Below are 17,763 nucleotides of genomic sequence, written 5' to 3' on the forward strand. Positions count from 1 at the left end.
GAGGTTGGTAGAAGGCACAATTACTGGCCAGTGAAGTTTAAATTACTAATCGGAAAAGTTTAATTTCAGGATAGAAACAATGAAAGTCTTTGCCAATATAGATGCACGAATGGCAGCTGGGACATTCCATTGCAGTCAAATCAAGTGACATAATCAATTATCCAGAAATGAATTAATAAAAGCCAACTGTACTACACGACTTAAAGTGTGGAAATCGAGCACGCCCTCCTACTGTGCTCCATCGCCGTTCCGCTCGCCTGTTGCTCAAACAATCATGCATCTGTTGGTGCGGAAACCCTTCTTTTCCCTGTGCCATTTATTGGCCCCTTTGGGTACAGCATGCATGACAGAAAATAGGTGTGCGACCCTTCATCGACGGCGCCTGCCTTGGAGCTTTCGCCGCTGCACCCAACTGTGGCACAGGTCTGGGGAAAACTTCGCCTTCCACCTGGCGAGCAACCCCGCTGTTTCGTGCAGTGCTGCGCGATTGGTTGGGCATTGGGAAAATCGCATGCGCCCTCAGTGCACATCTCTCTAATCTTTCCGTGCCCGAGATACTTGGTCGCGACTTATTCACGCGCACGGCCATGAGTTCCCAAGTGGTGGCTACAGGGTCATCCCTTCCGGCACCCTACAACCATTCTCAACCCTCATAGTGGCTACTGCTGCCTTTGAGTACGGAAGGCCACTCGAGATTTTGCTTGCCGGAAGCTTAAGTGCTGTCAATGAAGTGTCATTTGTGGGTAAAATGAACTTCATGGTGGTCGTCTGGTTTAAGCGCTTGTGCGAGCCCAAGGCCACCCCAGTGACTTTGCAGCAGTTCAACTTCGTTGCACGCTACCGGAAAGGGAGTTAAAAGTCGTGGCTTTCGCCTATATCGCGTGCCCCTGTTTCGGCGTTTGACACTCGTGTGAGCTACTCCCAAAAGCAATCACACTGAGCAGCCATTGCGGGGCCTCTGGCTCCAATGAGTCGAAAGGCATGAACCCCGACGGTGAAGTGACTTTCGAGTCGATCGCCTCGGGTGAGCACGTCACTTGTGCCGGTATCGCCTTATGTAGACAAGAACAACCAAACGTACAGCAGTGCGATCCGTTTAGTTTGCTCCCAAAGAGCAGGCGCGTATTGACAGTCTGGTATTGCTGTCAGCGTTGTGTGCCGTTTACGCAGTCTGGTATTACTGCTGCCACACCGGATTCCCACATGTTTGTCACCGGCGGTGTTTTCCTGTGCATCATCTCGCCTGAAGAAGCTCCCCAGGAGTCTTCGAAGGTGGTGTACCCCACAGTCTCAGGAAAGCCATCCTGGGCTATATCAATGACTCGCAGTTGGCCGAAAACGCGAGTGGCCGTAAGACTTTCTAAAAGTTGTACCACTCTGCTACCTAGCCAGGCATGAAGCATGACGCTCTTCACTCCGCGTGTGACAATGCGCAAAATCTCGTGCGGGCATACAAGCCCTTTGGGCTCATGCAAACCTTTTGCCGCCCACAGCAGCGATTTCGGAGAAAGAGAGGCAGTCACACAACCGCAGGAAGACTGTAAGGCTGGCCTCAAGTCACGCCACCAGTACAACCTTCGCAAATGCACTTCAGGTACCTTTCTCCCACTAGCAAGGAGCTGGACTTTATTGTAGGCCATGTTAGTAAAGGGATAATAAGCGCTACGGTGTGCCAACACACGCCTGAAAGTGGTAGAAGGCGCACCTGGCCGAAAATGCCCTCTGATGTGTCATCCAAACCATACCCTGGCAAGTGCTCCCTTTGTTGGGTAGCACCGTTAGGGTGCTACCCAACAAAGGGGGCGCTCTTTTCGGCAATCCGGCTGTGCCAAGGACTTTCTTGTCCGCTTCTTCATCTCCCAGTGCCTGGCTCTATCGTGCTGCCAGCCTGTTCCTGACCGGTGGCCTGCCGTTCCCTGGTATTCACCGCTGTGGCCTGGTTACCGCCTTCTGCCGGCTGACTCCACCATCCAACAAAACCCACCAGGAACTATTGGCAGCTGCTTTCGGCAGCTGATCAGCCCACTCAAGCTTTGGCCAAGGCCTGAGCGTGGTCACTTCAGCTTCCATTCTTGGCTGCCAGCTGTTCCAGTCGGCCACTCCGGCCAGCCCTCGTCCCAACAACTTTTGGTGGCTGGCTGCTGCACTTGGAGCCACGCCTCGTACTTTCGCGGCTGCCACTCGTGCAATGCTGCCTCGTTCCTTTTGAGCTGCAGACCTGGCAGTGGGTTCTCCCTGGCGTGGTAACTTTTGGAGAAGCTGTGGTGTGACCTTGATGAACCATGGACTGGTGTCAACGAAAGCGACAACTTCCCCTTTCCGTGTTGTGCGGCACCATTCGGTCCTAGAATTCGTGGAGACGTCAGGGGGCTGGCCCCGTTGGCCAGCCCCCCTGCGGCTGAGCCAACTTTGCTATTAAGCCTTGGACAGCCTCTTTTACAGGCTGGCCTCAGTCTTTAGGAGGGGGAAATGTGGGAATCGAGAGCGCCCTCCCCTTTGGTGCCACGATCCCTCAGCTTGCTCGAGCGCCCTGAACATGGCCACCGTGGTTTCGCTGCCTAGCCCTTTTATCTGCTGCGAGCCAGGCGTTGGTTTTCCCTGTGTGGGACATGTGCCCGCACATGCCCAGACAACGCGCTTCTCCCTTACGTCAGGCTAGCACATGTCACGGTGCTCTGCCGATCCTTATTGGCCACCCATGACAGTCCCTCCCTTAGTAACTTGCCTTCGCCTGGTGCTCGCCCGCTGCCAGGCAGATGCACACAGGCCGGCACGAGAGGTAGACGCGCTGCTTTAGCAGGCAGCCTTTCATATCCTCATTCGGCTGTGGCCTTATGTGCGATAGCCCTAGTGCTTGTCGGCAAGCGTACACTCAGTCGGTCTTGTGGAGTTCCCTGCCGGCCCGCAAGCCCGTGATTGTTGCACTGTGCTATATCTTGGGTAAATAAACCCGTGTTTGTTGGTGACCTGCCCCGAGTGCCATCTGCACAGTGTTGGAGAGTCTACGAACCCAGCCGTAGCGTCTTTGTGTGCAACGGCAGTGGAGATTGTCGCAACCTTTCCCGATCGCTTCGTATGATAAGCCTTTAGCAAACTTATCTCCACAAAGGATATCGTACACTGCCATCTTCAAGTCAAACATGCCTCAGTTACAGAGACAGAGTTGCATTCAGATAATAAGTCTACTATTATTATTTTTGCCCCCCCAAGTCCCTTCACAAGAAATTAAGTTTTGATGTCCAAACAACAACTCTCTAAAAAATAAAGGGGGGGGGGTTAGATAGCTATATGACTATATTTATTTAGGTATGCTAAAACATAGTGTCCAAATTACCAATCTGCAGAACTGGGCAAATTTTGCTAACCCCATTACTGCTGTGTTTAAATATGCTAGCCTCAACATAAGTGAAGCAACAGCTTGTGTATATTCCTTAAAATCTGATTTGTCAGACTTCCTTTCTGTACACTATTCGCATAAGTTTAATATTAATGCCTGTGAGAACTCTACCGGCTTTGCTCTGAATGCAAAGTTATTGCTACAGTCCCATGGTACCCGCATTAAACATACATGAAAAGGTACATACAGAAGATCCTCTTTAAAATGCACATGAAAGTGCCTTGGAACAATTAAAAGAAGCATGCAAATCAAAGTGCTTGATACACCACTCCTTTATGCACACTATTGTTAGATCCTGCTGAAGTATTAGAAATGGTTGGATGTTTGCTTATCATGATGCAATTCTGCGTTTAGAATGGGTACTCACATGAAAGCCAGACACCAGAAGTGTCATGAGTAGAACATAAAAGTTGGTGTCAAAAAAGATACTTTTAACTTCATCTGTGTCCTTAGTTGTCAGGCCTGTTGTAAACATAACAAGGCATTGTTAAGAGTCCAAAGGAACTCCAGTGCACCAAAAATAAACATAAAGCACGGTATTACAGCCAACATCAACTGAAGACGACCTTGATTGCGTACAAAGACGTATATGCTGCTAAGTGGCAAAAATTAGAATTGCTGATAATGAATCACAGGTTGCATTCATTAATGATGCATCAAAGGGACACTAAAGGCACATGTTAAAGAAAGTGAATATGAATAGGGAAAATCCTACCAATAGAAAGAATGTGTCTTGTAAAATTAGAATAAGAACTGTCTTCCTGATTAAATTAGGCTGAATTCTCCCCAACCAGCCCCAAAAGAATAACATCTGGTAGGCACCCCATGCAGCAAAAACAAAAATAGGATGACCTTTCACTTGACCTTCTGTCAGTTTGGCTACATGTATAAATTCAAATTCTGCCTTTTTGTTATGTGAGCTAGATATTACAGTTTCGAATTGGTGAAGTTTTCAAGCAACAAAATGATTCCGGAAATGGACACACTGAAATTGCACATGGTACTGTGCTATTCTGCCAACATATAAAAAAAACATTGCTTAATTTTTGGTAATGCTCGGCTTGTCTGTCAGCAGAATAAAGGATGCTGAAAGCAAGACCCAATGAAAGGGCGTAGTTATGAATAAACAGTAACAAGTACCTAAATATACCTAAGAAGGTAATCCAAGAAAGAATGACGCTGGCTAACAGCATTGCTCTTGCTTTCAAGTACTGTTGCTGACTTTGGCACTAATACATTTTTAGATATTGCCAAGGCATAAAAATACTGCTTACGACATATTCCTGCACTAAGAAGTAACGAATTCAGGTATCAATATTCTAGAAATTACCTTGAATATTACCTTTTTTCATTCCACCATAATAAACTTGGTCCCTCAAAATCTGTTATCAGTTCTTCTAGGATAAGGTTTCTTAAGCTTTCTGGCCTTGGGAAACACCAATAAATTTTCCAGGGCGCTGCGGGACCCCCATCTTTTTTTTTAGTGATTAGACAATGATAAAAAAAAGGAGAGGGGGGGGGTGTATCTCACTTCTCAATGGGTGTAGCCACAGTATTACCACATTGGCCTCTTATCTTTGATAGTGAAGACCATCACTGTTGATGTGGAACTCCCGATATAATACACAGACTTGTGATGCCTTCGCATCCCTGCCCCGCAAGCTGCGTAAAGCGCCCATCGACTATGAACTAGATGCTTCAAGCACCTCGCGTCGTAAGTACTATGTTCACACAAACAAAAGGCCGGATGTACAAAAGTATGTTTTCTTTTCCTCTGAAAAATAAAATAAATAAATATGATAAGTAATAAAAAGAAGGAACGGCACAGTCTCACAACTAAATGGCTATTGACTCATACACTGGTCATAAGGCTAAGCCTAAATGTTTGTGCAGCCCTCTGTCACACGTGTCCCGTTTATTAGGGAGGCGATCGCCGGGCTAATTCTAAGAGCCGAAGTATCGGCCCTCCGAACCGCACCACGAAAGCGTGGACAATTTAGGAGTGGTCCTTATTGGCGCGCCAGCAGACGCCGGCTGTGGCCCAAAGAACAAGTCAGAGCCGAGAGTTGATAAACAAACAAAATTATATTCTCAATAATGGCAGATCAGAAACAATACACAAAAATGCACACTCCACAATAGTTGCATACAATATGTCACCAATCAAACCAATCAATCAACGTACTACACAATACAATCAGCCACACTTGAAACAACGGACTCGGACAACAATACGAGCTACAATGCAGTCGCATGCATTGAACAACCAAGACACTTAAAGACTAAAGAGATAGAAAACCTATTCAGTCCAAAGTTCTTGGAACCAAAGTCGAGATGATACTCTTCCGAGAATCACTCACTCAAAGTCCAGCGTTGTTGTCGTTCCGCAGCCCTCGAAGTTTCTCTTCCAGGAAACCTCCCGTCTTCAATTGGCCACTCTTCAAACTTCAACTTCTTCGCCGGAACACGTCGGCTTCACACACGCAGCTGTTGCCCCGCGTCTCCGCTCGATAGCGGTAACACACACTCTTGCCGGTAGCTCGAGTCGTCACCCCTCAGGTGGAAATCCTCTTCATCTCCGGCTTCGTCCCTACGGACCAAAACTTCGCCGACTACACGGCGGAATCCCTACGCGCTCTGGTGCTCACTTCCGTCTCCTCCTGCCTTCTCGTCTCGGCTGCTCGATTAAATACCTTCCGCGCCCCCTTCCAGAAAGTTCTCCTCATTTCGTCGGCGCGATGCGCAGCGAAAGCTGGGGAGAGGTGCGAGACGGTTCGACTGCCCTCCCCGGAGGATGATTCAACTCGGTATGACCCCGCCCCGTTCGTTCTAGAAAAATCGCGGGCTTGCTGGGCCGCCGATGCGGGGTGAGGAGGTTCGTCTGCGACGCCACGCTTCCGCGGGGAGAGCGCGCGCCCGGGGAGCCTCGGACGTTTGCTTTCTTTGTTTTTTCTTTTGACCTCGCGACGTTTCTCCCGCCCGTTGTCGCAAGAATTTGGCGGCGCGCTCTTTTTTTAGCGCTCGTTCTGTGACACCCTCAGCCATCAAGAAGCAATGCCTCTTGTGTGTATCAAAGTGCCTGCTATTGTTCTAATTAAAAAATCTGACATAGTGCAGCAGCAAATCGGTGTGCATGAAAATTGTGCCACATGAGCTCTGGCATGCTACGAGTCCTAAATGAAGTGCCGAGGGGCCTGTTAATGGTGTTTTGACACCCAATATCCTCATCTGCAACTCAATATACAAAATTGACTAATTGATAATTGTGTTACAAAAATGTGTACGTGTTACAGACTGCACCCACGAGCATTAATTACCCACGCTCCACATGCACTGTCAGCGTGGCTCCACATACCGTGCAACAAGTTACATGGCACACGCCAGACGAGTTTGTCTCCATTTGTTTTTCGACAGGCAAGGATATGTGCTATCAAAAGTGCTATAAATTATTTAGAAACTGAAGGTTATGACCGGTAAGATTAAATTGCCCTAAGGGGTAGTAACGTGTCACATATGAGGCATGTGTATACCGTATCTTCTAGTATGTTAGTAATTCAAATATTGTCAGCATGGTGCAAATTGTCGACGCCATCCAAAGTAATACTGCTGCCACACTCATCGAGTTGAAAGGAACATAGCAGGAAAAGAGGACAACATCCGGTGCATTAACAATAGAAGTAACATCAACAAACCAAATAAAATAAATTCAATGAGTGCATTTCAGGTATTCGTAGTGGTTAATCTACACTAAGGTAGCCACACTAGTTTACACTTAAAATAAAGAAAGCTCATCATCTCTGACTTCTACATACATTTAACATCTATCACCCACCTGCAGTTAGTGCAGTGCTTATACTGCCAAGATAGGCAATAGTTAAATATTCACTTCCTCTGCAATCAGAAGTGCAATAAATCTGTGCATGTCACAACTAACAACCATATTAATGTGCATTTAGAATGAATTTCAAGTGACCACAAAAACACCTCACATTATTGTTGTGCAATCTAATGAATAATAGTAGGCTTGTGCGAATAGTGAATTATATGTTCGAAGCAAATTCAAAGCGAACAGTGATTTTGATCGAATAATTTCAAATCGAATTCAAGTAGTATATATGACATATAAATAACACATGATATATAAAGAAAAATGGGCATATTTATCACGACGCAACTAATTGAAGAATATTTTTAAAAATTGAAACAGGGCTTCTATGCAGATGCCTTTTTTTTTTTTGCTCAAAGAAAGTCAAAACAACTTTAAGTAGTAGCAGGATTACAGGATTTGACTTTCGGCAGGATGCGAGTCATAACCCATAAAATATGTAACATTTTAAAACTTATTACACTTAAAGCATAAAAGACATAACAAGCTTTTAAAGCTTAACAGAATGAATTGACTTTGGAGTAATACTTTGATTTAAAGAAGCCCTGCTATACTTTTTTAAGCAGCCATGGAATAAATTCACTAAAGAAGCTTATTGCCTCATGAATTCATCGCCACAAAAATTTTTAGAATCAGTCTAGTACGAGCGGAGTTGCTAAAATTTGTCGCACGCTGCAAGTGAATTCTTCTCCTCCCGACAAAAACGCTGGAAGTTAAGCAGGGAGGAACGGCACGGGGAAAGAAAATACATCGTGGGTGCTTTTTGAGCTTGTGGTGTCATTTGCCAAGAGAATAAAACAATTTTTAGCTGGCTTTGAGAATTTATTGTGAAGTGCAAGCCGCGTGCTGCACTATAATATTTGGCTCGCGTGTCCTCGGTAGCCTCAACTACCAATCGGCAGCGCTTTCTGACACTGTTCTAAAAGTGTTGCAGGGCCCCTTTAAATTTGAAGCAGGGCTTTGTGGCAGAGCGAATTTCTCCTGGATGAGTGCTTTCACGGTTTAATACTCCTACACTGCAGTGAAGCCACCTTTACAAGCAGCACATTCGTAATATGCGTTTATTCGTTCCTAACGAATACTTCAAAATTTTTAATAATTGATATTTGAATCAAAGCGAATTAGAATATTGGCACACGCATAATGAATAGTGTGTACATGGAGCAGTATGCTTTTTGGAGCCCTATTATAGACTATTATATTAAATATAGAGAGCTAACAGACAATACTGACAAGGAAACTGACAAGGAAAGTATTGAGATGTTATTAGGAGTAAATGTAAATGCGAAGAAAGAAAAGCAGGGTTCGTACAGGTTTCCAAAGCAAAAATTCAAGAATATTTAGGTACTTTCCAGGACCTGTTGCAAGATTTTCAATGACTCAAAGCGGCATGCTAAGTTGGAATTTTTCACTCAGAAATTTTCAAAAATGACCAATTTTATTAAACTTACAATAAATATATAGATATCGCAATAATGAAAAAAAGAGCGTAGTCCTAATAACTTCTTGCACCCTCTCCCACACTCTCCATAGGGAGAGGGCACGATGCCATGTCAAGAAGTTACGCGCTGATGGGCTTCAATGGGCATGTGTAGTCAGGCCTTAATGAGGTCGTGCCAGAATATTTGTGGCTTGCACACTCTTTGTTGCAAGCTTTAATTATAGCTCCAATAAGCACGATACACACACCAAGATTAATTTATTCTCATTATTTAATTTGTTGCCTTTTTGATACGAACAACATTCAGTACCTGTTTGTGGCGACCGAGTTGGGCAGGTACGTAGCAGTGTAGCTGACTTAGTCACGTGATCACAAAGCTTTGCACGCGTCATGCTGATTATTGTTAGCTAACGCACACATGTGCCACACAAGCACCTGCAAAACAAACTCGCCGCTACCTGCAACAGCCGCGATGCTTTGCCGGCATGTACGGGATGGAAGTCCGGAGGTCACTCACCTACAGGTCTGGTGTGACGTCACTAGAACTTTCGTTGCCCATCTTATAAAGCTACGTCAGTGCTGGATGCGCTTGCCATGGGCCTCGATTAGGAGAATGAGCATTTTGGTATACTTGGGAAGTGACTTAAAATATTGTTACGGAAGAAAAGTGATGCCGTATCGACGAGGCTGTGGATGAAATATATTTCGAACCAGCAGCAGCGGCGTGACCGGCAGACCAGACACCGAGCGGAAACCACTCTTCGTCCTCTTCGCCAGGCACACACGTGCATCGTCCCACAAAATGCCAACATGCATGTAGCATAATCCCCGGCGGCAGAAGTGCCGTCTCGGCGCATCTAGGTGTCAACGTCAGCGGGAGAGTGGTAAGGCTTCAAACGTGCCACATGATCGATATCGGTGGTCTGTGGGGCAGTTGAAGGCGATGAGGCAGCGGGGGCGATTTCGTACGTTACAGGAGTAACCTCACGAAGGACTCGATATGGACCTGTGTAGAGAGAAAGAAGTTTTTCCGACAAGCCAACTTGACGGTTCGGGGACCACAGCAGCACCAATGAACCGAGTAAGAAGTGCACGTTGTGGTGCTGTTGATCGTACAAACGCCGCTGGTTCTCTTGAGAGGCCAGAAAGCGAGTGCGGGCGATTTGGAGTGCGTGGGCAGCCCGAGTAATAGCGTCAAGGGCATATTCGCTGGTTAGTGTCGCGGTAGATGGAATGAATGTATCTAGGGGTAATGCGAGTTCTCGGCCGAACAACAAAAAAAATGGGGAGTAAGCGGCAGTGACATGGCAAGAAGAATTATAGGCAAATGTGACGTACGGAGATCCCAGTCGGTGTGGTTGGTAGAAACATACTTAGCGAGCATGTCTGTAAGAGTTCGATTTAGACGCTCCATGAGTCCATTGGTTTGTGGGTGGTATGACGTAGTCAGCTTGTGTCTCGTTTGACAGGACTGCAAGATGTCGGCTATGACCGTAGACAAAAAGGTGCGGCCACGGTCTATAAGCAGCTGCCGTGGGGCTCTGTGTTGCAAAATCACGTCCTTGAGGAGAAAGTCAACGACATCTGTGGCGGAGCTTGTTGGAAGAGCTCATGTGATGGCATAACACGTGGCGTAGTCGGTGGCCACGGCTATCCACTTGTTACCCGAGGAAGACAAGGGGAAAGGGCCAAGTAGGTCCAAGCTAACGCGGAAGAACGGTTCTGACAGAATGTTAAGTGGTTGAAGGCATCCGGCGGGAAGTGTCGATGGTGTTTTGCGGCGCTGACATTTCTCACAAGCCGCAATGTATCTTCTGACTGAGCGTGCAAGCCCTGGCCAAAAGAAGCGCCGGCGTATTCGGTCGTAACTGCGTGACACACCAAGGTGACCAGCAGTTGGAAGGTCATGAAGTTCATGTAGAACTTCCGAGCGAAAGTGTTTCAGAATGACAAGCAGCAGGGCTAGTCCATCCGGCTCAAAACTTTGCCGGTATAATGCATCATCGTGGAGCACGAATGAACGATGGGACTGATTGGAAGATGGTGATTCTAGGCACTCAATAATAGCACACAAAGACGCATCATGGCCCTGCTCTTCACCAGTGGATGTCATTTGCGAAAGGAAAAAGACGCAAGGCTCGGTGTCGGTGTCAAGCATAGTGCTCGACTCAGCAACCGGGTAGCGGGACAGGCAGCCTGCGTCCTGATGTAGGCGTTCGGACTTGTACGTCACTGTGTAGGTATACTCTTGCAGTCGCAGAGCCCAGCGCCCGAGCCGGCCAGTAGGATCCTTCAGTGACGAAAGCCAACATAGTGCATGGTGGTCCGTTATTACAGAGAAATTCGTGCCATATAAATATGGGTGGAACTTTGTGACTGCCCAAACAAGAGCAAGACATTCCCGCTATGTAATTGAATAGTTGTGCTCGGCAGCTGTGAGAAGGCGGCTAGTGTAGGGGATAACTCGGTCATGTCCCCGCTGGTGTTGGGCTAGGACGGCTCAAATCCCCCGACCACTCGGATCGGTTCGGACTTGTGTCGGAGCGGACGGGTCAAAGTGAGCCAATATAGGTGTAGTCGTGAGGAGGGTGATGAGGTGAGAAAAAGCGGCAGCTTGAGCGGAACCCCATGTAAAAGTCGCGTCTTTCTTTAGAAGGTCGGTGAGTAGTCGAGTAATCGTTGCAAAATCTTTCACGAACCTTCTAAAATAGGAACAAAGTCCCACAAAGCTCCGGACGTCCTCGACAAACTGGAGTACAGGAGAGCTCGTGATGGCACGAATTTTCTCCGGGTCAGGCTGCACACCTGATGCATCGACAAGGTAGCCCAATACTGTAATCTGCTGGCAGCGGAAGTGCAATTTCGATGAGTTTAGTTGAAGGCCAGCAGTGCGGAAGATGTCGAGAACCACTGACAAACGCTGGAGGTGTGTCTAAAATGTAGGCGAATATACAAGGACATCATCCAGGTAGTACAGGCATGTTGACCATTTGAACCCTTGTAATAGCGAGCCCATCATACGCTCAAACGTGGCTAGGGCGTTGCATAGCCCAAACGGCATCACCTTGAATTGGTATAGGCCGTAGGGAGTTACAAACGCAGTCTTTTCTTGGTCTTTCTCGTTCACCGCAATCTGCCAAAGCCAGAACATAGGTCAATTGAAGAAAAGTATCGCGCGCCATGAAGACAATCGAGGGCGTCATCGATTTGGGGCAAAGGATAAATGTCCTTTTTTGTGATTCGATTAAGATGGTGGTAATTAAGAAGTGCCAAGTCTCATCTTTTGTTTTAACGAGCCCAACAGAAGATGCCCAAGGGCTCAAGGAGGGTTCAATAATTTCTTTGGCTAGCATCTTGTTGACTTCTTGAATTAACTAACTTACGCTCTGTGGCAGACACCCGGTGTGGTCGGTGGTGAATGGGAGGAGAATCAGCAGTATTATTGCGGTGCTTCACGAGGGAAGTCTGACCGAGTGGACTGCTATCGCTGTCAAATATGTCGCGGCAGGAAACCAGAAGGCGGAATAGGGCGTCGGATCGCTCAGGTATGAGTTTCGGGTCGATCATAGGGCGCAAGGCTGTATCGAGAGATGTGACATCCTGCGGCCGACATGGAAGATCGGAGCATGCGTCTGCCGCAAAAGCGGTGACGTGGGCGTCTATTAAGGGTCGAAGCGTGGCAACTGAAATTTCGTGTGGTAGTACTTGCTGTGTGAAACCAAAATTGATAATGGGCAGACATGTTCAGCTAGAGGCCATGGTTAAACGGAGTGTGGCACAGTGATGTTGCGCACCAGGAGAACATCAGGAATAGGCGTGATGACATAATCACCATCAACAACGGGTAAACTTGTAGCCAATTCAATGAATTCGAGGGCTTTTGGCGGTATCCGACTGAAGTCTGTGGTACAGAGGCTTTTCGGCAGCTCGGGGCGAAAATCTGGAAGAAGAGGAAGTTCTAAACAGAGAGTGCCGGCGGAACAGTCGATCAGGGCAGAATGCATCGATAAGAAGTCCATCCCGAAGATGAGGTCATGAGGGAAATTGTCGAGCACGGTAAATAAAACAGGAACATGGCGACTGGCAAGGCTAATACTAGCGGTACACATTCCAATGATGGCAGTTCCACCAACGGCGACACAGACGGCTTGTGGCGCAGCAGGCATGAGTACTTTTTTGAGGCGGTGACAGAGACGAGCACTCATTATAGACACCTGAGCTCCAGTGTCAACTAAAGTTGTCAAAGAAAGACCGTCCACATGCATTTCCAGCAAGTTCTTATTAGTAGGGAGCGTCAACGAAGGGTTTGGGCAAATCGCACTTGATGTAGCAATATACTCTTAAACCCACACGATGCTTGCTATAGCCTTGAAATTTGATGGCACCACCCCATCAAGAGTGTCAGCTTGTGCACAGTTGACACTCGCAGCACGTTGCTCAACAACCAAGTGGCAACTGTGACAGTCGTTAATTACTCATCCTGTGGATACACGCGTCTTCTTTTCTAGCACCCTTCTTGGTTTGTTTAGGCAGCACGCTTCCAGAGTCAAGCTGTGATAGTAGTTGATCAGCACTCGTCCCGTGTGGTTTCTTTTTGTGCGTCCTCCGTGCTTGAGCTACACGCTGCATAAATGGGGTTGCTTGCCCTTCTTCTTGTGACATTCTAATTTCTTGCTATCACATTCACTGCTTTACCCTCGCCACAAACTAACTTTTTTTTCACATACACATTTGCAAAATGGGATCATGCACACCCACGCTGCAATACTGCTTTAGAAATGGGGAGTTTGACAGGTTGACACACCGATGTACCGAATTTAGAAGGTCACGATGTCGATATGACAGTGCACTGCTCAGAAAATTCAAGGATTTTCAAGAATGGCAGAAAATTCCAGAACTTTCAAGGGCCTTGAAAATGCATTTCTCAAATTCAAGGGTTTTCAAGAATTTTAAGGACTTGTACAAACCCTGGAAAAGAGGATGAAATGATAACTTGCCGTGGGCAAGGACCGAATCTGAGACCTTCAAAGAAAGCGTCTGTCCTCCGAGCTGCCATGGCGGTTATCTTTTCGTCCACTTTATGGGGTATATATGTGCATTTAAACGTGGAAGCGTCCGTCAGTGCCGCCAGTAGCCGTGACAGTGAGTGTGGAATGCTCTCTCCTGTGCCTGTTTCATTGCATGTGAACGAATTAGGTGCTGGCAGCTGACCAATAATGCTTCCACATTTAAATGCACACATAAACCCCATAAAGTTAATGAGGAAATGGCTGCCGTGATAGCTCAGTTGACAGAGCATCGAACGCGCCATTTAAAGGTTGTAGGTTTGGTCCCTGCCCACGGCAAGTTATCTTTTCATCCACTTCTCTTTCTTCACGTTTACATTACATTTATTCCTAATAAAATCCCCTATACTTTCCTTGTCAGTGTTGTGTGTTAGTTCTCATTAATACGGTGTCTAATAAAAAAAGCATGAGCCCTTAAAATTTCCTCTATCGTAGACTATGTAGCATGAGACATGCCCTAGAACCCATTTTATAGGAATGTGCACATATACAGGATGAACATGCAGTCTCCTCAGAAAAGACTCCCGCACCACCCCGCACCAAGGTCTCCCGCACCAAGGTCTCCCGCACCAAGGTCTCCCGACAAGGTCTCCGGCACCACCCCTGGTGCGGCCTCTGTCCAGACCTTAACCACAGGATTCATAAGGCTGTTCAATCACTCACTGTCATGCAGTGAGGTCGGAGGCCGTGACTGAGCACTGCGTGACAGTCAATTTGTTGTGGCACAGCTATACATATATTTTTTTTAAACCTCCTTTCCTTTGATACTGACTTTCTTTTGACAATGCAGTTTAATAACAAACTTCATAATGTCTGTTGACATCCATCAAAAGTTTGTGCTTTTTAAGGTATAGTAACTAGCACACATAATCGTAGTGTGTTGTTGCTTGATTGATATGTGGGGTTTAACGTCCAAAAACCACCATATGATTATGAGAGACGTCGTAGTGGAGGGCTCCGGAAATTTAGACTACCTGGGGTTCTTTAACGTGCGCCCAAATCTGAGCACACAGGCCTACAACATTTCCGCCTCCATCGGAAATGCAGCCGCCGCAGCCGGGATTCGATCCCACGACCTGCGGGTCAGCAGCCGAGTACCTTAGCCACTAGACCACCGCGGCGGGGCCGTGTGCTGTTGCTGTTGCAAGGTACAGTATGCTTGATGATTAGAACATGTCACACAAGTAGCTAAAAAATTAGAAAAAAAAAGAAGAAAAATACACTCACCAAAGGCGTGCATTGACTTGAGAGCTTCACTGACAGTAACCATGAGCCGAAGTCGACCAATAGACACTGGGCTAACTACTATCTTCAACGGAACTTCAGGCTCAGTCTTTTTTACCATCTGAAACATCATAGAATTTTGTCCGGATAACCATTCAGCAAGTACTGGTACTGGGCGTACCGTTAAACCTTTTATAAAAGGCATGCTCCAGACAGAAATTCTTGTCTTGTATGATACGTCTGTTATAAGCAAGGTACCTTGTATGCATTTTCTTATCAGCCCATATTTTACTGTAGGCACACTGGTGTCTCTTATATCTATTATTTTCTCATATTAGTGTATCTTATGAAGGGTTTCGACTGTGTGTAAAACTTGCTCAAGCTAATCTCAGTCATATGTACATCTACTGTTCGGCACATGTTTGAAGGGACATTAAATAGAAACAATGACTGTGTTTAGATTGATAACTGCACTCTGAGAACTCTTATTCCACCAATTTCACTTTACTATACGTGAAAAATCACTTTTTGTTTTGGTGCCCTTTTAACAGGTGCAAAATATGTGCTAACTCTTTGAGCCAAGACTGATTCAATATGCATCCAATTTAAAGAGCATTATTCCAAGACGCACAATATTCTATTGCAACAAGAATACCGTCAAAATACATTAATTTCTGTTTAATAGTAATTAATTCCAATTAAATTGTAATATACACCCCCTCACCCTGAAGGCATTAGTGCTCATTTTTTTAAATACACAGAATCAATTGTCAGGCTGAATATATAGTGCAATTTGGTCTTCAGCTATACTATTTATTTCAAATGAACAAAAGTTGTACTTCTGACGTGGCTTGCTGAAAGCCGTACATCAAACAAGTAACTGAATGTGGTAATATACCTTCAGCAAAGTGATCATATACAGCAATACAAAACGAAATGAAGTTAATCCAAGATTAGTAATTACATAGACAATTCAATTATCCTCAGTTCCCTGAATTTTGCTCTTTCTTAATGTAGACCAACTAGCAAAAACAATTTGCATATACAAATGTGGACAAAGTGTCTGAAAGGGCTAAACATGTTACTGCATATGACAGATGGTAGTGTAAGGCTGCACAATAGTATGCCACTAGCAACTTTGTAGCAAGTTTGGAGGTACACTGGTCAAAAATGAAACAAATGAAGGAAGAACAGGACCAAAGGTGTATTTACAATGTCAAATATATATATATATATATATGTGTGTGTGTGTGTGTGTGTGTGTGTGTGTATGTGTGCATGTGCGTGTGTGACGCTATAATGAGTGGCAGATAATGAGTTCCATTCTCTTCTTCTTCCTCATCCTCTGCCATCAGTCACTGCCTTCCAACGTCATATATATATCTATATATATATATCTATATATATATATATATATATGTATATATATTGTGAAGAAGAAGACGTGCCTGCGGTGAGCAGCATCGCCAACGCCCGGCTCTCTCGGCTCGTGCTTCAGTTCGCTGCTGTGCTGATCTTTGCTGGACGGTTCTTCATGCTGTCTTGCCGTTGTCGTTATCGAATAATAAACCTCGTCACATTTGGTGGAGGTGCTGTTTATCCCCGTCGCTACACCCTGGAACTGCGAAGCCGCACGCTACCGCTCGTCATGACTGACAATGCCAACCCATCGGCATCGTCACCCCATTTCAACTGCCCTGGCCATCCTAGGCTACGGGACCCGAAGGTCTTCAGCGGTGCGGATGGGACCGACGTGGAAGACTGGCTTGAGCACTACGAGCTGGTGAGCGCCAATAATAAGTGGGATGAAGCCGACAAGCTCGGCCATGTGATATTTTATCTCACCGGCGTCGCAGAATTGTGGTTAACAACCACAAACACAACATCCCCACATGGAGCGTCTTCAAGACGTTATGTGCTGAAGTGTTTGGTCGGCCGGCTGTCCGCAAGCAGCGGGCAGAACAGCGCTTGCGCGTTCGCTCTGAGCAGACTGGCGAAAATTTCACCAGCTATATTGAGGATGTCGTCGACCTTTGTCGACGCGCGAATGATACCATGCCTGAGTCGGACAAGGTCAAACACATCCTGAAGGGCATCGACGATGGTGCATTTCAAATGCTCTTGGCTAGAAATCCGAGCACAGTTTCTGAAGTCGTCAGCTTATGTGAGAGCTACGACGAGTTGACGAAGCAACGCTCTCTGACTCGACAACCTCAGCGTGATGGTGAGTCGCTGTCCAGTTTCGACACTATGCCTGACAATTCACTATTGCTTCAGCAAGTCCGAGCCTTCGTCTGTGAGGAAGTCGCCCGCCAACTTTCTCTAGTGCCTTTTGCTCACGAGACCACCACCCGTCTACCCGCCTCGCTTTGCACTGCTATATCGGAAGAGGTTGCACAAGCTGTTCCCCTTGCGCAGTACAAGCCGCCTCTATCTAGCAGTGTCCACTGCTCGCGTGTCGCACAGCCGATAGGTGCCCCTGTCGCCTATCCGCCAGCGATTCAGCCTGTGGCCGCTCCCCTAACGTATGCAGCGCAGCCTGTGGCTCCTCCTGTCGCCTGTTTGCAAGAGATGCAGCCCGTAGCCGCCCCGCTCACATATGCAGACGCTGTGCGTAGGCTTCCGCAACCGCCCTACACCACACACTCACAGCGCGCACACCCGGCTGCTTATATTACACCTTGGGCGGCAACACCAGTCGCCAATCCAAGGAGGACGCCCGATAACCGACCGATTTGCTACGCCTGCT

General features: G+C 46.6%; 1 protein-coding gene across 3 annotated transcripts in view; it reads right to left on the bottom strand.

Moving 5' to 3' along the window:
* Positions 1-17,763, bottom strand: part of LOC119177133 (lipid scramblase CLPTM1L) — a 106,093-nt gene that overhangs the window by 58,655 nt on the left and 29,675 nt on the right. For all 3 annotated transcript variants that reach the window (XM_037428522.2, XM_037428521.2, XM_037428520.2), the window contains exons 7-8: positions 15,018-15,135; positions 3,765-3,859 (exon numbers count right to left, since the gene is read on the bottom strand). In XM_037428522.2, the coding sequence (XP_037284419.2) occupies positions 3,765-3,859; positions 15,018-15,135 (213 nt within the window). The remainder of the gene's footprint in view (positions 1-3,764; positions 3,860-15,017; positions 15,136-17,763) is intronic.

The sequence above is a fragment of the Rhipicephalus microplus genome, chromosome X (genome assembly GCF_043290135.1).
Source record: "Rhipicephalus microplus isolate Deutch F79 chromosome X, USDA_Rmic, whole genome shotgun sequence".
Classification (NCBI taxonomy): domain Eukaryota; kingdom Metazoa; phylum Arthropoda; class Arachnida; order Ixodida; family Ixodidae; genus Rhipicephalus; species Rhipicephalus microplus.